The sequence below is a fragment of the Rhipicephalus sanguineus genome, chromosome 9 (genome assembly GCF_013339695.2).
Source record: "Rhipicephalus sanguineus isolate Rsan-2018 chromosome 9, BIME_Rsan_1.4, whole genome shotgun sequence".
NCBI lineage: Eukaryota > Metazoa > Arthropoda > Arachnida > Ixodida > Ixodidae > Rhipicephalus > Rhipicephalus sanguineus.
Genome location: NC_051184.2, coordinates 152,769,029 through 152,792,945, shown reverse-complemented (window position 1 = coordinate 152,792,945; position 23,917 = coordinate 152,769,029). Strand labels below are relative to the sequence as shown.

Below are 23,917 nucleotides of genomic sequence, written 5' to 3'. Positions count from 1 at the left end.
GTTCACGCAAAATAAGCGAACTAGATTCCTTGTTCCCTAAGTTGAAACGCATAACAGCATCTGCCACGGCAGTCTCAACGGCAAACAATGACGCGTTCTTGTCCTTCGGTGAGAGGCTCCAAATGACCGAATGCAAGGCCTCATTCGCATTCTGCGTCTTCCCTCTGGTGCATCTCTGCAGGAGCTCCTTGTCGGACAAGCGTTCATAAACAGGACGCAGTGCATTGCTCACAGCCTCTGGCAAATTGTACTTGCTTTTTGGGATGGGCTCATTCCTTGCCATGGCTGCATTATGCTTGCACCAAGACTCGGGGCCGTGTGGACAGAAGCTGTGGTTAGATTTCTCGTCAGTGGATGTCACATGATAATACGTAGCCCACACAGCCTTGTGCATCTCATCCACATCCCCAGAATGGGATTTGAGAGCCCAGCCGTAATAACTCGTCAATTTTGTGATGAGGTCACCCGTGAGGCGGCCCTTGCCACTGATGCGCTCGCTGCTGTCCCCTTTGTGCTTCTGCACGAGGTTCCGAAGCGCAGTCCCCATGCGCTTCTGCACATGGTTCGAGCAGTCTTCTTTTTCAACATTTATGAAGCCGTACACCTTAGCTTCTTTGACAGCACTGTACGACCGGCTGTCACCATCACAAAGCATGGTGGTGTACCTGAGGCCATGAAGCGAAAGGGAGCGCTGAAATAAAATCATTGCTGCCTCTACTTCCATTTGGCCAGCCTTGCATGAGGTATTTTTCTAGCATGAATGTTTGGCTTTCCATTCAGAGTATTCTGGGCTCTCGGGTTTTGGACCACATTCACAGCCGAGGCAAAAATTGGAAAGCACAACATAGTCTAGCACATAACCTGAAAAAACTTCTATCACAGTGGCTATTCCAATGTGAGAGGTGTGTCCTCTTGTGTGCCAGCTTCCATCAAAAGAGACGGCAATATTTCCGGGGTTGCCAAAATTGACGTCCTTGTAGAGGCTCTTTACCACTGTGGCACACTTAGTCAAATGTTCGGCACAAGCTCTCGTTGCTGCTGGCTGAAGCTTCATTTTCAAGTACTCTTGGTACGTTTTCGTGTGAAGGCCCCGATGTGAAACACCGATAGCGGCAAAGATGTCATTCAGAGCTGCCTGACCATTCCCAGTGCTCTGAACAGCACGCGCCGTGCGAACGTTGATTTCGAACGGGTTGCAGTTACTACTGCCACCAACTCATCGCGAGCTCCATTTCGAACCAACTTCTCCGCAGTTGCTGCAGTGAAGCTTCAGCTTAACGGCTACGCCGTACTCACGCCCGTCGCGTTCGATGGTCAACTGACCACGGCACACTCGGCAAGCAGAACGTTCGTTTAGTAAACTGTTCACCATGTCGAGGTCAACCATGGTATACGTCGGGGCCGACGAACTTTCGGTGCCGCGCTGACTCGCGAGAACACTCATTTTGCGATCGGTTGCCGAGACCGAGGAAAGTTCCGCTGCTTTTTGCTGTGCGCGACGCTCGATGAGTTCCCGGTCAGCCGATGTCAAAAATGTCGCGTCTATCCTCGCAGCTCGATCGCGCATACTTGAAGTACTGCAGGCAGCGGTCGCAGTCGCCGCCACGCTTTCTCCGGCTGCGAGATCTGCTGCAGCAGCATTCTCTGCTGTCGTAATCACAAGCAGCGGCGTTGTTTCCTGGCGCCTTGTTGAAGTATCACCGCAATCAGCTGATTCCGACGGCACCGTGGTCGCCGTCGCGATCGCTTGTGTTGCAGCGCCGCTTCGTCGCGGAATCCGTTGCTCTCTTCCGCCGAGATCTGCAGATATCTTCGTCGGCAGTCGCGATGATTTATGGCACTCTGAGCGCGTGTCGCCACTGGTAGAAGTTGTAGCGATCGAAGGCTGCCTTTGTGTCGGGCTGCTGCATCGCGGCGTCTGCCGGTCTGCTGTCACGCTCGGCTCTGCCGACGTAGCCGCCGCTGGCTGCGATGACTCCTTGGGATGCACAGCACATTTTTTCCGTCGCTTGCCGAATTTGTGCAGTGTGCGGAACTTTCGAGCACGGTTCGGCATCTCGATTTCGATCGCAAAACTACAAAACTTCCGAAACGGCGGTGACAACGCGCGTGTTTGCGGCCGCGCGCGCGTGATCTACCAGTGTTGTCAGTCCCCGCGCTCCAATCACAAGCCGCTGTTCACTCACGTGACTGCTATGGACCAATGATACGGCACGGTTTTGTCGCTTGTTTTTGCCTGGTAGCGCAGACTGGCTGCAGCATTGAAGGTTCGTTCCTGGCGGGAAAGCGAGCTCAACAGAAGCTCTTTCAAACGAGACTAAGATGGCCGCGGTCCGATGAGTGGTTAGCGCGATCCGAGCAACGCAAAAGGGGGCTGTTTTCGGCGTTTTCGTAAGCGAAACCAAGTAAGTGCTGGGATGAATAAACACGACATTTTTTGGCTCAACGACGCGTCATTTCGAGTTCATTTTTTGCTGGCAGGTGCGGGATGATATGAAGAAAACGAAAATCACCAAACTGAAAAATCGATTTTTTTGGCGTTTTTTCGTCGCCAAGACCCGTGTCCCCCCTTAAGCGGTCTGCGAACGCATTGGGCTCTATGGGACTCTGTCGGGGATTCGTCGCAGCTATGTTTTAACCGTTAGTACGTTTAAAGCGGGTATGTATTAATGAGGTTTGACTGTACCTTGTTACTGAAACTCGCATATCTCGAAAAATCGGCCAAGTCGAAATTTTCCGTGGTACCAAATGATTTCCCATAGGTGCAATGTATTTATTGCCCTCTATCTCAAAGCATTTCCATGCCCACTTTCGGCTATCTCGAAATCTTGACAGAGTGGAACAAAAACTTCGCCGCTGAACCGTTTCACAAAATACTAGCGGCAAAATATCATACGTTTCACAAGGATCGCGCGAGGCTGCTGCGCTTACGACAAGTGGACACTGTTCCCGAAAGTGAAGTTGGAACCTAGCGGCATAACAATTTCGTCAAGCAACCCTGTGCCACGTCATGTGACTCTATAGACGTGCACAGAGGCAGGCCCTGCAGAATAGCACAGGTCGTACACGTCGTTTTGTTTACCGTCAGAAATGCGATTTCAGCATTTTATTTACACAAGGCACGTCGTGTGGATTTTTTCGTCGGCTGTGCAACATAGTGAGGTAATGCTGCCAAAGCAAAGCAAGTCATTGATGCTGCAAAGAAAGGTAGCCCTAATCAAAGAAGCGGATTCGAGGCTTGAAGTTTCCGGACGTCAGAACTGCGCTGATTGTGTGGTTGCACCATGCGAGGAGCCCCTTCCAGTCACAACATTGACAGAGAAGGCCTATTCTCTGGACTTAGCAGTTGGTTACACTGATCTTGCCTGCAACATTGGCTGGTTTGACTATTTTCTTATGCGAAACAATGTTGAACACTATTGAACAACGTTGAAACTATTGAACACTTTGCCGGTCCGAGTGATGCTGGCACTGAAACACTGTTCCCGATATTTTTTTTACAGTTTCTTTCCAACTTTACATATTTGCTACATTCAAAGTCCGCAATAAAGTAACTTGACTATCTGGGAAAGTTTTTTTCACAAAAAATTTGACCTTCAAAGGGTTAATGTCATTCTATATAGCCACGCAATACTGCAACCAGACAAAGCCTCACCTTCCAAAATCGAATCTCGCCTCTGTGCCACCAGTTGAGATGCGCTCCTCTCGGTTTCGCCTGTTCTTGCGTTCCTCAAAGTCCTGCTGATTCTCTCGACCGCCACCACTGGGTGGGGCAAATTTCACCGCTCGGTCAGCCGGCCTTGTCGTCCTCTGCAGTTTGTTGTCTGCACAGAAGAAACCACCATAGCCCATCAAGCTTACGTTTTGCAAACCCATGTTGCATAAAATGGAACTTCAGGATGATATTAATGCGTGAACCACTATAATCGGAAATTGACGATGAACACATAGGAAACTGTAGACAAACTCCAAGTGCCAGAGCAAGTTCCTGGTACCAGCCACCAAAGACAATGTGCATACATTGTCCCAACAGCTTGCAGTAAAATTTGTACTTACGTGGCAATCTTTCCAAAACATTTTTGAAAAAACACGAAGACTTTCTTGAAATTAAGAATTGGAAGCTGCCACAAATCCTTGTTAAATGTGAGAACAGTGCAACAGACAAGCACTGGCAAAGAAAGCCTACACAGTGTTGTGTGAGTGTTCTTCACCATTCTGTTGCACCGTTCTCACATTTATTACATCCTATCTACATGCCAGAGTTTTCATTTTCCATTGCTTTAAATCTTTACTTGACCAGTATGCAGTAGCTTGACATCACAAGTTGATTTAAATCTGTTCTTGCGGAGCTCATTTCCCCCTAAAAAATCCGAAGGTCAGGTGAGTAGGCTAACGCCTATCATCAGCTTAGAGGGAGCACCGGCACCACTTAGAATTTTTATTTTTTACTATTCACGACACGAGCGAACACTGAATACCCTCTGGTGATGCTGATGCAGGAATGCAACTATCGGTTTATCTGTTGAAATTCACAGAAAGGGCTCTAATTATTCAGCAAAGGCCAGCTTTGCTGACAGTGTTGCGTGGTTTGCTCCATGTAAAGCACAGTGTGTACACGCAGGATCGCAACAAGAACAAACACAAAGAAGTTTCTCTGCAAGGGTGAAGCAATGAATGCGATAGGAACAAATTGGAACGTTATACGAAATAAGGCTAGCAGCTCACTCCTTTAGCACGCAACCTGGCATAGCTGAACAAAACGGTGGTTCGGTCCCTGCCACCGGCAACTTGTCTTTTCGACCACTTTACTTTCCCATCTACGTCACAATTATTACAAACACTTAAAACACTACAATTAACATCCCCTATACCTTCCTTGGATTCATTATCTGCTGGCTTTCATTAAGGTTGCGTTGAACAAAATTTAACCCTCAAAATTCCCTACATTCATGAAATGAGCTGTGTATTTAAGATTACTTAACTACTAACTTAGGATGTACACAAAACCGTGCCGCATGGTTCATTACTTGAAATTACGAACAAAAGTCCATTATTTCAAAAATAAAACGAACACACACTGCACCCTCTTCAGACTCACCCTTCGCTTCACAGATACAGGGGTGGAAGCGGGCTTGAGTGTTTTGGAGCAGCTCAGGGAGCAGGAATAATGCTGTTTTGGAGCACTAAAATGTGTGTTTTGGAGCAATGCAAGTTATTTTTCGAGCAGAATAGACCGATCTCACCGCGAGTTTCACTACGCCACCGCTGCCGCAGTGCATGCCGGTACTTGTAGTACTCGGTACGTTCAGCTGCCTACAGCTGGTGCATTGGCGAGCTGCATTAACGAGCTTTAGCGGCCTTATTTGGAGGAATTGCGATGGTTGGGTTGACGTGCTGTGTACTGGAATGCTACAACATGAGCCTGAAGCAAAATGACTCGGATTTTGCGTGTTCTCAAAGGATTTCAAGCTCCGACAGGAATGTGTGCGACAGTCAACGAAGTCGGACAGAGAGGCAACTACCGCGCACTTTCTTGTTCAACGTGTTTGTGAACTCCCTGTGCATGATGCATCGTGGTTTAGCAGTGCCCTATTGCGTCATAACAACCTTGCTGCGCGAACGATGGACCGATCAGCGACAGCAAAAGTTCATATAACGCGAGCTGGATCCCCTTGCCGGGCCGATCGCCGCCAGCGGCGACAGGTTGGATACAACGCCCTTTCCCGGCTCAACAGATATCGCTTTAATATATAGGAAGACCTAAACCGACCTCTCACCAAATGCGATGACGACTGTCAAGCGTCTAGCATGAACGAGACCTGTGATACAAACCAAGATAATAACTGCATGCTGTGTACAGCTCGCGCCGTGGAGCGCACGGAGAAAACTCGGCCGTGCCGGTATCGCAGCCAACTCCGCCGCCGGGATTTCCCTGTTCCTTTCAATATGCGATATTATTGTGAACGCATCGTAAAGCGGGCAACAGCGGTAACAAAGCTGGACTTCTTTATGAGCGTAGGCTATTAACCGTACACTGCCGTTTCGAAGCGGTAGGCCTAGCAACGATACCGGCGCCGAGCCACCGGCTGAGGCCGCCGCCGCCAGCCGGAGCGAGCTACTGCTTATCCGCCGCATTGCGCGTGCCGCCAAAATCTCTTACTGACTCATCCATCCCTTGTACAGCAGGAAATATTATGCCATTCACGAGATTTTCGTGATGTTAACCTTTGCCAAACGGCATGAGCGGCCAGTCACTGTTCAGCGGGCGCGCCTCTAACCTGCTTCACGGCGACCGTTTTATCTTCATTCACGTTTAACTTATTACTGTGATCGAAGTCCTGCGTTGACAACACCGCCTACATGGAAAGTGTCGTTTCGACAAAAAAAAAAGCGCAATAAGCTTCTTTTTTTTTGGTCCCCTTCGGCTTTTTTTTTTTTTCTCCTGTTTGGGCAAGTAATTTTCCGCATACTGTAGCTTGTGTCGCTTGCGTGCTTGCGTTCACTGGAGAACATATTTGCTCTTATGACGACAGGAACGTGATTTCTCTTTTTTTATTACTAATATTTATTCAGCAAAACGAGGCAAGCTCATCAACCCGACGAGACCACCTCGTCACACGTAAGCACTATCAACTGTTCTTTTTTTCTTTTAGCGCTAGGATGCAGTTAACCTGAAATAAAATAACATACGTTGGAGGTGCGGACACAGTTTTCCACCGCATTCATTCGTCTTGCGTGTCGAGGATTGGTGCAAAACGCCAATATACCTGAAACACGCAGCAAGCAGCCGCACCAGCAGCGCTCCGAGAACTACAACTAAGATGGCGACAGTGCCACTGTCGGAAACTCGCGCATGCGCAGATGGTCTGGTGGGATCGGTCTATTGTAGGGTCGAACCCCATTGTTTATTGTTCTTTTTATTTCTGGTATACACAAGAAATTCCAACGATCCTAGAAAACATTCAATACTGATGAAGGAACCACACTTAACACAAATGATATATATATATATATATATATATATATATATATATACATATATATTACATACATATATATATATATACACGCGTACGTGTTATCATTAAAACATCACAGCTGTGATAGCGCAATTTCTCAGGAAAACGAGATAACCGATATTTTGAATAGCTACATTTGACTAGACTGACAAATGAAAAATGTTCATGGTAATACGTTCATGGTAATGAAGCTGGCCAAAAGCTTGCGCCGGCTTCAAAAATTTCCTTCAAAATGTGCGGAGGTCAGCGCCATCGGACGCATTGGAAGAAACCAAATAAACACGCGTTTGCACCCTAAACTCCGTTTGTCAGACAAGCGGGCGATGCGCCCCGCGAGACGTTTTCTGTTCTACTTCGAGAAGGTATTAAAGGGGCCCTGCAACACTTTTCGAGCATGCTCAAAAAGCGCTGCCGATCGGTAGTCGAGGCTCCCGAGAACACGCGAGCCAAATATAGCGATGCGCACGGCCTGGAATTTACAATAAATTCTCAAAGTCAGCTGAAAATCGCTCCCTCTTCTCTCGACAAATGATGTATTAGTCTGCAGAATATGACGCGATTGTCGGCAGCTGCACCATTGGCTGATGTTATAATCACGATAACACCCTCATTATTACTTTCGTTGTTAATTTTGAGTTCAATAAGTAGATAATATGTATGTTTATATTCTGTTATCGCGTTAAAAACACCGAACAAACATTAATATTAGCACTTCCGGTCTCACCGACAGCTCGTCTGCTCGTAGTTGCGTGGTTCCGTTTTCTTCGCCATGCGCAGTGCCGAAAACGTGAATATTTCTGTGCTTTTGACCATCGCCGGTTGCTGTTGAGAGTGGCAGCCGTTCGAGTGTTGCCTCGTTAGCTGGGAACTGCGTCGTCGGCACGTTCTCACGACCGACCGAGGCGGCCGTGCAGCATGTCTCCGATAACAATGCTGGCGTCCGGTAATGGCGGCGCTTCGAGGTCGTCTGCCAGTGCAGTCTTACGAGGCGGTGTATCGGAGTATGGGCCGAAACCGATCTCAGCTGTCATTCATTCCAAACGAGCGCGCAGGTTTGCTTCCATGGTTGGCAAAGCGATGAAAACACTACGGTGTTCGAGGTGCACACCCAACATTACCAAACCGACGCGCAGTTTTCAAGCACGCGCGATACGGCTCCGCTCGACGAGAACGACGCAAGCTGACCGGAAGTGGCGGCACAGACCACGTGGTTGCGCCCAGACGTCAGAGAGAAAAAAATGAAAAAATTTCCGCCGGCGCTCTTGGGCGGAGCCTCGCTCGTCTGCGCTCCCTCCCTCGACTCGCTGCCTAGCTCTCCGCGCGCTCGCTGCGTTGAGTTGAGGGAGAAAGCTGCGGAACGTGATCTCTATAATTTGGTAACACCACTCAGACTTGACGGATTCGAAAAATTTTTGCGGCATATGACTCGTGAAGAGTCATACGTCAATAATGAGACTATTCCAATATAACTAAGAAAGGTGTTGCAGGGCCCCTTTAAGACGCCGCACCGGAATTTTGAGATGGCGTTCGTCAAAATGATGCGCGCGACCCTCCGACCACGCGTCAGTCGCGCATGAAATCGCGCCATTCGGAACGCAACGGCGCGATTTCGCGAAGGCGTTCGTCAAAAAACACGCGCGTCCCTCCAAACGTGCGTAAATCGCGCCAATAATTGCGCCACGCAGTTCCACCTTTCCCCTTCATGTTCCCTTCCAAGATTTGTCAATTATTGGTGTCGGTTAATGCACGTATATATGGTACTTGAGGTGCGATGATACTAGATGTCGCAAGCGCACAATTTGTATCCCGTGGTTCTGTTTTCGTACTACCTCACATTCGTCTTTCGAGTAACAAACGTTTGAAGTGTCTATCTTGTTCCTTTTTTGTATATTTCTTCACTCGCCACCTCATGTACCAAGCCACACACAGCAACGGCGGCGAGCGGCATGTCATGTTGTGCTGCGGATCGTGTACGAGCTACAGCGTACTCGACCACGAGCGGAGCGCAGGTTCTGACGAGCCAAAATCGAACAACGCGACCGATCGCACTGGCGAGACTAAGCTCGTCGCTGCACGAGCGAGTATACATGCTGCATTTATAACGTCTAAGGGCTTGTGTGCAGTGCAAAACATTCTGCACATGGAGAGGCAGGCTCTCACTAAAAAAAAAAAAGAGTTAAAGCCGTGTGAGTGGTACGAGGTTGGTAGTGGCTTCAATGGCCGCAAACGGATAAAACAAATTTTTCTTTCTCATGCAGACTTACGACACAAAATCCATATTACACACTCAGCTCTACAGCAGTTTCCTTAATGCAAAGTTTCTAAATAATGGTTGCGCGTATACGTCCGCGGCCGCTGCTCGCACTATCCTCATGGCTTCACATCAAATTAAATATTCGCAGTAAATAGAACCTTTTCGACGTTATCAAGCGTCCACGCACTTATTTTTATTCATGTTCGCAATCCCAGGCCACGATGACAGCTACCGCCTCGTGCGCGCAGCGTGCCAAAAAACGCCGTTGCCGCAGGCGTCACAATTGAAATATGGCCGCACAACTCACTTTCTTGTAGCTAGCTCCTGTACAGGCTCGCTGGCTTTTTTGCGACCTCGACATCACGAGAGCGCACCAAGTGATGATATGATGATATAAGCTCGCATAGACGCGCCATGACACGGATGACAACGGCACATGAAGGCATCAAACGTAGCCTCGGTGATCGGTTCCAGCGGCGCACCGGAGCCCATCGCGGAGGCCGTGCACCAAAGATCGCTTGGGAGCAGTTTCGGCGCAATAATGAGTTTTGGAGCAGGATGGCGCAGCAGAAGCGGATTGGCGCAGGTTGGCGCAAATGGTGCAGCGCTTCCACTCCTGCAGATCCGTTAACAGCCCCAGGTCACATCTCCCTTTGGAAACCCCAATACGTATGTCCCCATGGCAGCTTGAAACGGCAAGACAAGGGTGTTTAATACTTCCACACTGCCGCATGCCACTGAACTGTAAAACAACCTCCCTGGCAATACCATTTCCATCACTATACCTGGCGACAACTTCCTGTGGCAGCACAGCCAGGGCTACAGAGCCGAAGCACGCAGTTTTTTACTGCGCTTCTGCATGTGGTCCGCGAACGCCAACTTCTGTAGAATATGACAGCATAAAAGAAAACATAAAAAATGAAGATATGGGTATTATGTTCAAGATTGTTTACATTGCAACTAAGAAGGCTTACCCCGTGAAGGATTTTCGTTTTTTGCTGTTTATAGTTTTCTGGTGTCGATTTCACATTTTCCTGCCCCTGTAAACAACAATGGCGTCGCTCGGTTGCAGCAGGTTCACATCGAAGGTTGTAAACGAACATGAACGCGTGTCTGTTAGGTGATCTGTATTCAAAGAATCGAAGACAGCGGTGCATTGTGAATTATTTTGTTGCCTGCATAAACAATCACCAAGAAAGGACTTGCGTGGAAGTGATACCATCAGCGCAACTGGGTCTCTCATCGCGATAGCCACCTTGAAGGTGACGCCAGCAACCTGCCAGTCTTCAGCAAGACCATTTGCTTGAAAGCAAAACTGCGACTGGAAACTGTAAATAAAAAAAATGACCCATTTCATAAACTGCCTTGCATACATTGTCCACATTTTGGTTGGCTACTACTGCTGATGCAATCACGCTGCAGATCGCATACTGTAACACAGTGCTCGTCGGAGTCTCCGGCGAAAGCTCTTCTTTACGATTAGAGCGATTTACGTAACGTGATAAAATTACCACTTCAAGGCTTTGCCTGGGCAACACAGACGTGTTCATGTCTATAATGCTGCTAACAGTGTGCTTTTCACTGAGCAAAAACAGCATTCTTGGCTACAGCGGGTAAGGAGCGCATTTCACCAGCATGGAAGTACAGTATAGACCGCTTATAACGTAAGTCGCCGGAGTCGCGAATATCCGCACTATAAGCGGTACCGCACTATAACCAAAACAACCTTCTTCAAAGGCTGCACTTGCGCAAAACGTGTTGAGCATGTAGCCTCGCGTGTCCGATAATAGACATATGCGATTTGGGGCGCTTACAACCGCTTAAATCTCCGAATGTTCAAAAATTAACCGCCGAAGACCCGCATTGCCAACGAAATGAACACGGGGAAGAAAAAGCAAACAAAACAAAGTGCCATCGCGGAAATTCGCCGACTACGTTTCAGGCCACCTCGAGGTATGCGCATTACACAGAAACCACGTCGAATCGCGACCGAAATTTAACGTGCTGAGCGGTACCGATCGTTCGATTTCACGGGCGCGCACGCGATGTCCAAGACATTGCAATCGAATCCGGAACCACCATTCGAGAGTTGCATGTGCCAACCATGCCCCCGTTTTCATTAACGATACTGTCACGCAGCCACGACGATGACGGAACGTGCACGACAGGATCAGGAGCAAGCCGCAACAATCCTTTATTTCACTGGGCTGACTTGCGCCCGAAAGAAACAAGTGAACCGCCGTACAGATGGCGAACTACTACACCGGTGCCCACGGCTGTACTCAGCTTATTGGCGAGGGGCGTTTTTCGATAAAGCGCGGCACGAAGATAAGTTCACGCGTTCATGATGGAGCGCAGATACACACTAGCCACGTGCGTCACAAGCAAAGCGATAAGGATGGCAAGTGATTGCGGCATTACTCCCCTTTTAAATAAGCATCGGCCCGATGCTTAAAAAGAGCAAACATTCAAAACCGAGAACAGTGTCATACATAAGAACACACGAGAACAAAAGGAAGATCAAAATTCGCACTTGACATTGCAAACCGTAAGGTCTATTACCGCGTGTAATAGGGTTTAAGGCGCACGACATGCACAAGTTCTGGGTTAGCGCGGCGCCGTTGCGGTGTCGTCGCGCCATCGGGGACAACTTCATAGTCCAGTTCACTAACACGACGTACGACCTTGTAAGGTCCAAAATAACGGCACAACAACTTTTCGCTGAGTCCTCAGCGGCGAATGGGGGTCCAAATCCACACACGGTCACCGGGTTTGTATTCCGTATGGCGGCGGCGTAAGTTGTAGCGTCGAGCGTCGATGGACTGCTGTTCCTTAATCCGCAGACGTGCAAGTTGTCGGGCTTGTTCTGCACGTTGAAGGTAGGTGGCGACGTCGTGGTTCTCTTCTGTGACATCTGGGAGCATGGCGTCCAACGTTGTAGCTGCCTCTCTGCCGTAGACGAGGCTAAAAGGCGTCATGCGTGTAGTCTCTTGTATTGCAGTGTTATAGGCAAACACGACAAATGGAAGGATGCTGTCCCAGGTTTTGTGTTCTGCATCGACATACATGGCAAGCATGTCAGCGATAGTTTTGTTCAGTCGTTCCACGAGGCCGTTTGTCTGCGGATGATACGCAGTAGTCTTCCGGTGGCTGGTTTGACTGTGGTGCAGGATAGCTTGCATTAGCTCTGCCGTGAACGCTGTTCCCCTGTCCGTGATGAGGACCTCGGGGGCACCGTGTCGCAACAGGATGCAGTTAACAAAAAACTTTGCGACCTCCTCTGCTGTTCCGTTCGGCAAGGCTTTTGCTTCGGCATAACGGGTGAGGTAGTCAGTTGCTACGATTATCATTCTATTGCCAGAAGTTGATGTCGGAAAGGGACCGAGAAGGTCCATTCCAATCTGTTGGAAAGGCTTTGCTGGGGGTGCTATGGGGTTCAGCAGTCCGGCTGGCCTGGTCGGTGGCCTCTTTCTTCGTTGGCATTCACGGCAAGTCTTTACGTACCGCGCGACGTCGGTGGGCAGTCGTGGCCAGTAGAATTTCTCTTGGATTCGGCGAAGAGTGCGCGCATATCCAAGGTGTCCAGCAGTCGGTTCGTCGTGGGAAGCCTGTAGAATTTCTTCTCGAAGGTTGCTGGGAACGACAATGAGATACGTAGTCTTGTTGGGCGCAAAGTTCTTCTTTACGATGATGCCGTTTTGAAAACAGAAGGATGAGAGTCCCCGCTTAAATGATGCAGGGGGTGATGAAGTTTTGCCTTCCAGGTATTCATGGAGACGCTTGAGGTCAGGGTCCACGCGTTGCTGTTGCGCAAAAGTGCTGCTACTGATAGATCCAAGGAAGCTGTCATCGTCGTCGTCGTTCTTTGGGGGTTCATCGACAGGGGCCCTTGACAAGCAGTCTGCGTCCGAATGCTTCCTCCCAGACTTGTATGTTACGGTGACATCAAATTCCTGGAGACGAAGACTCCAGCGAGCAAGGCGGCCGGAGGGATCTTTCAAATTTGCAAGCCAGCAGAGGGCGTGATGGTCACTCACAACCTTGAATGGTCGCCCGTAAATGTAAGGACGGAATTTCGATGTCGCCCAAATGATTGCCAGGCACTCCTTCTCAGTAGTTGAATAGTTACTCTCCGCCTTCGACAGCGCACGGCTAGCGTATGCGATCACTTTCTCGAACCCATTGCCTTTCTGAACAAGGACCGCGCCTATGCCCACACTGCTTGCGTCGGTATGAATTTCAGTTTGGGCGTCTTCGTCGAAGTGTGAAAGGATGGGAGGGGACTGTAAACGACGCTGGAGTTCCTTAAAGGCTTCTTCTTGCGGCGCTTCCCATTGAAATGGTACATCAGCCTTTGTTAGCTTCGTCAAAGGTTCAGCTATGCATGAAAAATTCCTCACAAACCTTCTGTAGTAAGCACACAAGCCAAGGAACCTTCGTACGGCTTTCTTGTCTGTCGGCCGTGGAAAATGCTCGATAGCGGACGTCTTCTGGGGGTCGGGTCGTACACCGTCCGGGCTGATGATATGGCCAAGAAATAACAGCTCATGATATGCAAAGCGGCACTTCTCAGGCTTTAGGGTAAGTCCTGAAGACTTGATTGCATTGAGTACGGCCCTCAGTCTTCGCATGTGTTCGTCAAAGTTTGCGGCAAAGACTACGACGTCGTCGAGATACACGAGGCAGGTTTGCCATTTCAGGCCTGCCAACACCGTGTCCATTACTCGTTGAAACGTTGCCGGTGCGGAACAAAGCCCAAATGGCATGACCTTAAACTCGAATAACCCGTCCGGAGTGATGAAAGCCGTCTTTTCTCTGTCCCTTTCGTCGATTTCAATCTGCCAATATCCGCTTTTGAGGTCCATGGACGAGAAGTACTTGGCATGACAGAGTCGGTCTAGGGTGTCGTCTATCCTTGGGAGCGGGTAGACATCTTTCTTCGTTATGTTGTTTAGCCTGCGATAGTCGACGCAGAACCGGAGGCTTCCGTCTTTTTTCTTGACGAGAACGACTGGTGCTGCCCAAGGGCTTTTCGAAGGTTGAATGACGTCATCGCGAAGCATTTCGTCCACTTGTTTCCGAATTGCTTCACGCTCTCGCGGCGACACACGGTACGGGCTTTGGCGGAGAGGTCGGGCGTGCTCGCCGGTTATGATCCGATGCTTGGTAACTGGTGTTTTCGGCACCTTGGACGAGGTTGCGAAACAGTGACCGTAGCTTTCTAGGAGAATGCGGATCTGATTTTGCCTGTCGCTGGGAAGCTCAGGGTTGATGTCGAACGCAGGCGGCTGGTTTTGCATTGACGAGTCTTGGTGGGATTGTTCGGAGATGGCGAACGTGCCTGGAATGTCCCCTACTTCATCTAAGAAGGCAATTGTGGTGCCTTTGTTGAGGTGTCGGTGTTCCCTGCCGAAGTTGGTTACGAGCACGTCAGCTTGTCCATTCTTGAAGTAAGCGATGCCTCTGGCGACGCCAAGCTCTCTGTCTAAGAGGAACTGCGTGTTTCCCTCGATCACGCCTTCAACATCCTCTGTGTTGCCTGTAACCACTGGTATTATGACGCTTGACCTTGGTGGGATGCTTACTTCTTCATCTAGAACACGCAGGATGGCGTGGTGCCCTAGGGTTGTCTTCGACTGAATGGCTTGGCCCGTGGAAAGTGTGATCTGTCTTGATTGAAGGTCGATGATTGCTCGATGTTCGGTCAGAAAATCCATGCCCAAGATGACATCGCGGAAACACTGCTGCAGGACTATGAAGCACGCTGGGTAAGTACGTCCACTGACAGTCACTCGTGCTGTGCATCGTCCCGTTGGCAACACGAGATGGCCTCCGGCTGTGCGGATCACGGGACCATCCCATCTAGTCATTACCTTCTTTAGTTGCTCTGCGAAGGCTCCGCTTATCACAGAAAAGTCGGCCCCTGTGTCGATAAGTGCTGTTACACCACGGCCGTCTATAAGTACGTCTAGGTCAGAGACTCTAGATCTCGAGTTGGACGTCAGTCTTGGTGTCGAATCACGGCTTCTGCGAGTGCTGCAAGTGCGGTTGGGGCGTGCCGTCGAGCTTACTGCGAAGTGTCGTCGTAGCGGTCGTGGTGTCTCCGTCGGAACGCCGTCGTCGTGCGGTATGGTCAGTGGAGGTTCTTCGTCCATTCGCCGGCAAGCAACCTCGCCTCCAAAGGCTGCTTTACTCAGTTTCCCCTACGAGGGCTCGGGGACCTTCCTCGCGCTGCCGCCGCGTTTCCACGGCCTGGCGATGTGTAGTGGCTGTATGGCGGTGATGGTGACCGTGATGGACTGGTGGGCGGATACTCGGCACGGCGCAAGTAGTCTTCAACTTCACGTGGTCGCTGTCCGGGTCGCGGTCGTGGTGCGCTGAGGGCAAAACCACGAAGTCCCATGCGTTTGTAAGGGCAGTATCTGAGGATGTGGCCTGGCTCACCGCAGTGAAAGCATAGTGGGCGTTGTTGGTCAGGGGTTCTCAGAGGTCTGCTTTTCGCGGCGCTTCCAAAAAAGCAGGTGAGTGGACGGGTGACGGCGATCGCTGGGGTGGTTGGTAATGCTCACGGCGCATGTTGGCGGGACCTCTTGGGCTGCGTACTGCGGCAGCGTAACTTATTCCCTGGTTGTCTGGAGTCGCCGTCCGAGAAACACCCAAAGCAATGCGAACTTCGTCGCGTATGACATCCGTGAGTGACGCTTCTGGAGGCTGCGAGGGTGATGGTATAAGTAGCCGCAGCTCCTCGCGGACGACTTCGCGTATTATTTCACGCAAGTTGCTGGTACTTGCAAACGTTGCTTGAGGGTCCATGGAAGCTATGTGCGCTGTGCGGTTGTACTGGCGGTTTCGGGAATCTAAGGTCTTCTCAATAGTGGATGCCTCTTGCGTGAACTCGGCAACGGTTTTCGGCGGGTTGCGAACTAAGCCAGCGAAAAGGGACTCTTTTACTCCTCGCATTAGAAGCCCCACCTGTTTTTCCTCTGTCATGTTCGGATCCACACGGCGGATGAGGAGCTTCATTTCCTCGACGTATATAGGCACAGTTTCGTTAGGCTTCTGGATCCTCGATTGTAGCAAAATTTCAGCCCTTTCTTTGCGCAGCATGTTGGTAAACGTCCTCAAGAAATCAGTCTTGAACACCTCCCACGTAGTCAAAGAGGCCTCGTGGTTTTCAAACCACGTTTTAGCGGGGCCGTCGAATGCGAAGAAAACGTGGCGCAGCTTCATCTCGTCATCCCAATTGTTTAGTGAAGCCACCCGAGTGAATTGGTCGAGCCAATCTTCCGCATCTTCCACAGGCGAGCCGTGGAAGGTTGGAGGCACTCGAGGCTGTTGTAAGATGACAGGGGTGGGCGCAGCTGGTAGGCTCATGGTTGACGTCGAGCCTTCTTTTTTCTGTCGAGTGCACTCCGGTAGTGTTCCGGGTTCCGGTGGCAACCCTTGTAGGCGGCGGCTACTGCGAGTCGCGTCGCTGCTTTTGGGGGCCTCGTCCTTCCGTGCAGCTGTCGGCTCAGGGACCTGGTGCATACCCAGCACCTCCACCAGTTGTCACGCAGCCACGACGATGAAGGAACGTGCACGACAGGATCAGGAGCAAGCCGCAACAATCCTTTATTTCACTGGGCTGACTTGCGCCCGAAAGAAACAAGTGAACCGCCGTACAGATGGCGAACTACTACACCGGTGCCCACGGCTGTACTCAGCTTATTGGCGAGGGGCGTTTTTCGATAAAGCGCAGCACGAAGATAAGTTCACGCGTTCATGATGGAGCGCAGATACACACTAGCCACGTGCGTCACAAGCAAAGCGATAAGGATGGCAAGTGATTGCGGCAATACGATTCCCTTCCCTTCATGTGCAGCCATCGCAAAAAGTTTCGTTGATTCCGCACCAAAACGCAACTTTTATCGCCCGCGACCGCTACCGAAAAGCAACCAACGCTGACTAGGCCTAGCCTGCGGTTCAGCATGTTGTCGCGGGAAGTTTGTCCAAGACAACATGAAGATCAGACGTCGAAAAGATCGCACTCAAGCACTAACCCAAGAACAGCGCGTGTGATACGAAGTTTGTGTTCGCGGCCGGGAGATCAACGGCGACAAAAGCCCGCCAAGCTCGTTTAAGTCCGCACACTGGCAGAAAAGGCGAAAGCTCGCGTCATGAAGCCGCAAAACTTTTCAACTTGCGGACGAGGTAGCAAACGCGATATCTGTAGCAAGTGTGATAACGACGACGCTTTTCCCGACAGGAAACTTACTTTAAAGCGCACTTGATGAGGACGCGATCGTACGTTCCACGCGGAACGCGCTGCCGGCAAGAGGCCGCGGAGCCTTGCCGCTGCCGGTGTAAAGGCTACTCCGTCGCGTAGGCAACCACCATCCTTCCCCACTCGGCGGGCCCGCACAGCGCTGCCGTGGTCTTTTTCCTCCCTCCGCCCCTCGTTCGTTCACTGTGCGTGCCCTTGCCCTTCGTAACGACCTCGTCGCTCCCTCCTCAGCGGCGTACCAGCTTTGAGAACCGCACTCGCTACCGCGTTTGTCAGAAATATTTTCCCGCAACCGCATTATAAACGGTATTTCATATTGGGGGACTGCACAATAAGCGGTATGCGTATACATGCGGTTCTATGGGAGGGTAAACGGGAGTCAAAAAAGACCGCATTATAACCGGTCCTGCACTATATGCGGTTACGTTATAAGTGGTCTGCACTGTATAAGCGTGAGACGGCCATTCCCGACCAATCGTGGCCAAGATATCTGCAGCCCGCCGATGCCTTTGCATTCCCTGACGAAATAACGGGAGCGTTTCCAGTCACTGCGTCTCCAAAAGTAGGAAAACAACAATGCTGACCCGGTATACACCGAAATTTAGGAAATGGTTTGTCTTTGCGTAGGATTTCCTATTGCGAAGCTCCTTCTTGGCCATGCCCTCTTTCCTTTCAAAAATACAACCGTCCGCTTCAATAAAGCTGCATCCTGCATTCCTTCACGATGCAGAATATTCCATCGCTTGAAAAACAATTTAAGCATTACTATATTGTGCTCGATTTACTCGCGGACTTGAACCGCTAGCAGACTAGCGTTATATATGAGATTTTAGAAGAGCTTGGAAATTATTTCAGGTATATTTTCCTTTGCTGATGCCTTCATAAGCTTGCCGTAGCATTCGCTTAAAGCTATACTTAACGTACCTTAAATAGTACTATTTCACAAATAACATCATAATCCCTGGATGTACGTAAGAAAACGTGCACGTTGGATCATTGTTTGGATGCGCTTGCTAAACCAAAACCGAAATCTCCTGCAAACGAAGTACTTGGCATAGTAACACATGCAGTGGTGGGAATGCCTTCGAGCATTTTGGAGCAGCCATTGGAGCAGGAAAAATTGCTTTTCGAGCAGCTACCCCTGTGTTTGGAGCAGGCACTGACTTTTCATGAAACACACAGAGGAAGAAAATTTTGCCTAGAATTTGCCAATTTAGACTAGAAATTTAGCCAAGCTGCAAAGAAAGCCCGCGAAATACAAAAAAAAAATCCACGTGACTAGCGCACTCACGCGCCGTGATCATGCTGCTCTCAGACGTGGTAGCCACCATAGCCATGGTTTGACGGAACGAAATCAGCTGCGGCCGCGACTCGCCAGCTCCGTTGTAGCGGTAGGCCGATAAGTAGGCGGTTGTTGCTTGGCCCGCGCCTCTAAAGCTTGCACGGTCACGCGTGCCAACTGGCTGACACAGGCCAAGAAACGACCGCCAACTTATCGGGACAAAGCCGGCGAGTCGCGGCCGCTGCTGATTTCGTTCGCTCAGACCACGGCTGAGAGCAGCACAATCGCGGCGCGCGAAAGCGCTAGTCACGTGTTTTTTTTTTTTTCGTATTTCTCGGGCTTCTTTGCAACTCGGAAGAAATGGTACACCTGAGACTTTCTTTCTCGCAAATAATGCAATGGAGGTTTGTGGAGACGCTCTTGAACTTTGCAAATCCCACTTCTTGCCTAAAGTCAATATTTAGCAATTGAGTTAAATAATCCTAATTAACAAACTATACAAAACAAAAAAATATCTGTAGTGCGCAAGGTGGCTATCAGCAATATGTAAATGATTTCACTCAACTGCCTCTAATATTGCATTTAACCCTTGGCAGAAGTTAGCTGGGACACCCGACACACACACACACACGCACACACCACACACGCATATATATATATATATATATATATATATATATATATATATATATATATATATATATATATATATATAGTTACACTGCGTCTGCGTGCCACGATAACGTTTTACGCAATCAACTGCGCCGCTGAACTTGCTAACGCCACAGTGTCTTCCACCTTTTCGAGAAGTGTGTAAGTCCGTCGATAAACGATTCCTACTTCCGCGCGATTGCAGCGATGCAAGCATAGGGAATGAACGAATGTGAGGTGGCGGCCACCAACGACCGCGCCAGTATGACACATCGCTGACAACCCTGTCGCAAAAAGTATATTCACCTAACTTCTCGGGCATGCCTGTCGCGTCGCGCTGCTCTAAGCCAGCAGCACGCATTTAGCCGCCGATCGTTGCTGCTCGTGCCGGACCGCGTTCACACGCGCACCGCTTTGTAGAAACGAAAGCAGCTCGCTGTTGCGGAGTTGATCGTTGCGGATCGTGCACACAGAAACCACGCTACACTCACGCCATTACGATAAACGCACGCGCACGGCACCGCAAGCATAACTCTGTCGTAGCCATACTGCACGCTTTTATTAGGCGACAACACAAACGCACCTCCGTCCGCTGCCAGGGCCGCTAGAGCATTAGCATCGAGGAGTGCGCATCGCTTGCAGAAAGTGAAGGTTGCGGCGCGGTTGCAGGGTTTATACGGTGCTAGTGCTTCTGTACCGTTGCCACTGATATTGAATTGGATTGCGTCGGCTGTCACGACGACTGGGACGCTAGTGGCACCATTAACGAATGCAGCAGCTCAAGATGGCGACCACAACGTACATCCACTCACGAAGCGCGATGTCCATGAAACATTAGTTTCGGTTCCTAAAACCACGTTGTGGCGCAAATTAGGCAAAAAAAGACCCTTTTGGAGCAGTGTGGAGCAGCAATTGCCAGTTGGCGCAGGTTTCCCACCGCTGCAGATGTGCAGAAACTCCGCCTACGTAGCTTTGGCTGTGCTGCCACAGATAGCTGTCGCCACGTATAATTGCAAACCATTCCACAATCAGCTACTCCAACATTTCAGGCTTACGTAGTTTATAGTTATGTTCCCGACGTGTTTCTTCTTGCAGCTTTTTGTAGTATTCTATATCTAGTCTAGATTTGCTTGTATTCTCAGGCAACTACGGTCAACGTTATTTAGGTATGCATTTTTGACCGCTTTGCACGTGCTCCTTTGCTTACGTTTTACCTGTATATGCCTCGTACTTCCTTTGTCACTCAAATGCATCGCAAAATCACAGTGCACAAGTACTAGTCATACTAGAACTCAAAATTACACGGCACAGGGACGTGTGTGTAATTAACGAACAAAATGTGATGTGTCCCGTGACAGCTTGTACAGGACCCCTTTCCAATCTCAGTATGCCTTCCCACAAGACACCAGTGTACTGCAGCGAAAGTGACTGGAAAAAAGTATTCTGCTCGTGATAGGACAAGGCGAGGAAATTTAGAAGCATTGTCTTCTCTGTTATGGTGGGGTTAGGTATCGGGAGATTTATTGCCATGCCCGTACAACCAGGAAGGTCGCCCAAAATGCAGGAGTCTCCGGGCAAAAAGGGAGACTTGGTTGGCAGGCAAATGGCCTATGTTTCTATCGAATGCAGTGGCAGCACATTGTCCACATTTATTACTCAGACCTTTCGCTCTTATTTTCAAATTTCCATGCAGAGCAGCATTGCAACGAGCAAAAAGTTGCTGGGCGCCTAACAAAGCATGCCTATGCCTTTTCTGCGTGACTGGATTGGACGATGATGCCCAAACTGCAGATGGCCAACACGACCCCTATTTCATGCTAAAATTAGCACTGCTGAGAAATTTTGAGGCTGGTCGAGCATTTTGGTGCAAGTTCAACAAATTTTACGGTTTTGGCGCAGCTTGGAACAAAAATAAGGACTTGCATCAAATTAGTGCAATTGGTGCAGCTGTTGCACCCCTGACTGTATAGCATGTATTTCCTTTTTTATGCATATGACACCACACATATTTAACCATGTCATGACCCCCCCTCACACAATGCTACGATAAGGAGCCTGTAAGATATTGAGAATAAATAAATAAATATTAAATAGTCAATAACTTGCCACAAACGGCAGCTGTTAACAGGTATGAGATAAAAGAAATCTGTCATTGTCGCATTTCACCTAATAGCCTGCACGTTAAGTAGAAAAAAGAACAGTTAAATGAGCTATACACTTGATATGTCAGTTCTTGTTGCATAAATAATACTGCCATGAGCCCTTATTTCGTTATTTTGATGTATTCGCATTTCACCCACAAGAAATGTTAACACCCCTTGGCGCAGGCAGCGTAGCAATGTACGGGAATCTTTGTGATTGTTTCAGATTGTTCTGTTAAGATATTGAGCAGGATGCGAGTAGTGAAGTTTACTAGGGAGCTAACATGAGCATTAGCCATAACACTGGCAGGTTTGATCACTAATGTGTAAAATCACTGGATGTTCCGCCAATGGTCAGATTGCCGACGACTAATGTCGTGCTTGCTGCTTTCGCTGCACTTCTGCTGCTCTTACTGCAAATCTGTGCACTACCCATCATTACCATGGTGGCTGAACGATCACAGCGCCAGTTTCCTCTCTAGGTTACTGTATGAAACTCTATGCCCACGACCTACGAGTAGCGCCTTTGCCTGCCCTCCTTGAAGTATGCAAACGCACGACAGCAGGTGGCCATCACGTGCTGACATAGAAGGAAAGTACAAAACGGTGACACTGTAACTTGTCAAAATGGCTGATTGGGCGAGTGGATTCACAACACTCAAAATACGAGCGCGCAACTTCAACCCGGACTTGGGGCGGTCTACTCGTGACGGGCATTCTTGTCTTCCGAAGTCCCTTGTTTAAGTTACGCGTTCATATTTCAAGTATTATTGTAGGTACCGTAGCAATGCAAGGCAACCGCCCGTTGCCAATGAGAAGCAGCTGTATAAACTGTTGTGGGCAATTAGGTCGACATCACGACGCATGCACAACCCACGAAGCTGTCGTCTGCTAGAGCGCTGACAAGACGCCGGAAAGACGACAGCGGCCATCACGTGTTGGTCCGGGACACCTTCCGTTCTCCCAAGGGCAGCGCGTGCTACGTCTACGAGCCTTCCAGAGGCTACCACAAGTACTAAAACGAAGAAGCCGTGCGATCGGAGAAGGCTTAATGGGAGGCCTAATCTCACAAAAGGCTGGATACGCGCGCAGTACAGGGCTGAACATGAGCACGGTCTGCACCGCGAGTAAACAAACCCTGCGATTGACCTCGCTGCCCGTCTCGATCGGAGACCGCGCGGGATGGAGCACGTGGTGCGAGACGTCGCCTCGACCGCCGGCGTCAAAGAAAGCGTGCCGCCATGGTGGCTCGACTCGCTTCGAGAACGTCACGTGCCGCGTCTAACCGAACGGCCCAGTCGTAAAAAGAACCGGGAGCAGCTGCGCAGCGATCTCGAGCTGCGCGTGAATTACAGCCGGCCGGTGCTAATGGCGGACGCCCACCGCCGTGGCATATGACAAGCACACAAATGAAGGACGAGACGACAGTGCAGAGAGCCACTGAAGACGCCTACAGCTTCGTTTATCGCGCGTCAGTCTCGCAATCGAAGCGCACCGGCAAGCGTGACCGCGCTCACCTAGTTATGACGCGCCGATAGACATTGCCATGTTTGGAAAGGGCACAAGTGTCGGCGGCGTGGTCGCACCGACAATCGCGCGCTGCCTCGATACACCGACAAGAATGACGAAAAGCGGATGCAGCGGCCCGTGCATGCCGCGGCGTGCTCGATGAGCGCGCGGCGCACGTTTCTCGGCTGCTTAGGCCTACGGTGCGCGAGAAACAACGCACTAGGCCGGGCCTCAACACTCACCGTCCCTAGGTGCGATGGTCCTCTCCTGGCTCTTGTTAACCGGTGCCTCCTTGATTTGTTTCTTGCCGGCCGCGTTGACGGGCGCCTTGACGCCCTTCACGGGCACGGGGCCTTTGCTCTTGTCCTTTGCCGTGGTTTTCTCTGCCTTCCGCCGCTCCTTTTCTTCTTCTTGTTGCCGCAGCAGTTCTGTCGGGTCTTCCTCGTCATCGTAGAAGAGTTCATACCTGTTCTTGACGCCGATGCCGTACGAACTCTCCATGGTCAGATCGGCCTCTCCAATCGGAGGATGCCTTTGGATTATAAATCTGACCAATTTTACTACTCTTCCCGCGAATTCATGCAAAATGGCCGAGGTAAACGAACCGCGATGCACGCCGGGAAGACAACTTTTCTCCTTTCCTTTTTTGATCACCACATTTTCCTGCGCCCAAAAACCTTGACCTCAACATTTATTTAAAAAGTAAATAAAACCGGAGCGTTTCATTCGATATAATTTTTTATACGAAGTTTTTTTTGCGAATTGATTTTGTAATTGCCAACAACCTAATCTAAT

General features: G+C 49.8%; 1 protein-coding gene across 2 annotated transcripts in view; it reads right to left on the bottom strand.

Annotated features, from left to right (window-relative positions):
• The window catches only part of LOC119404024 (plasminogen activator inhibitor 1 RNA-binding protein), a 48,899-nt gene extending 25,154 nt beyond the window's left edge, over positions 1–23,745 (bottom strand). The window contains exons 1-2 of one of the 2 annotated variants that reach the window (XM_049419327.1): positions 23,365–23,745; positions 3,656–3,824 (exon numbers count right to left, since the gene is read on the bottom strand). In XM_049419327.1, the coding sequence (XP_049275284.1) occupies positions 3,656–3,824; positions 23,365–23,623 (428 nt within the window). In that variant the 5' untranslated portion in view covers positions 23,624–23,745. The remainder of the gene's footprint in view (positions 1–3,655; positions 3,825–23,364) is intronic. The other variant, XM_037670650.2, reaches the window with a different exon arrangement.
• Positions 23,746–23,917: the final 172 nt, after the last annotated feature.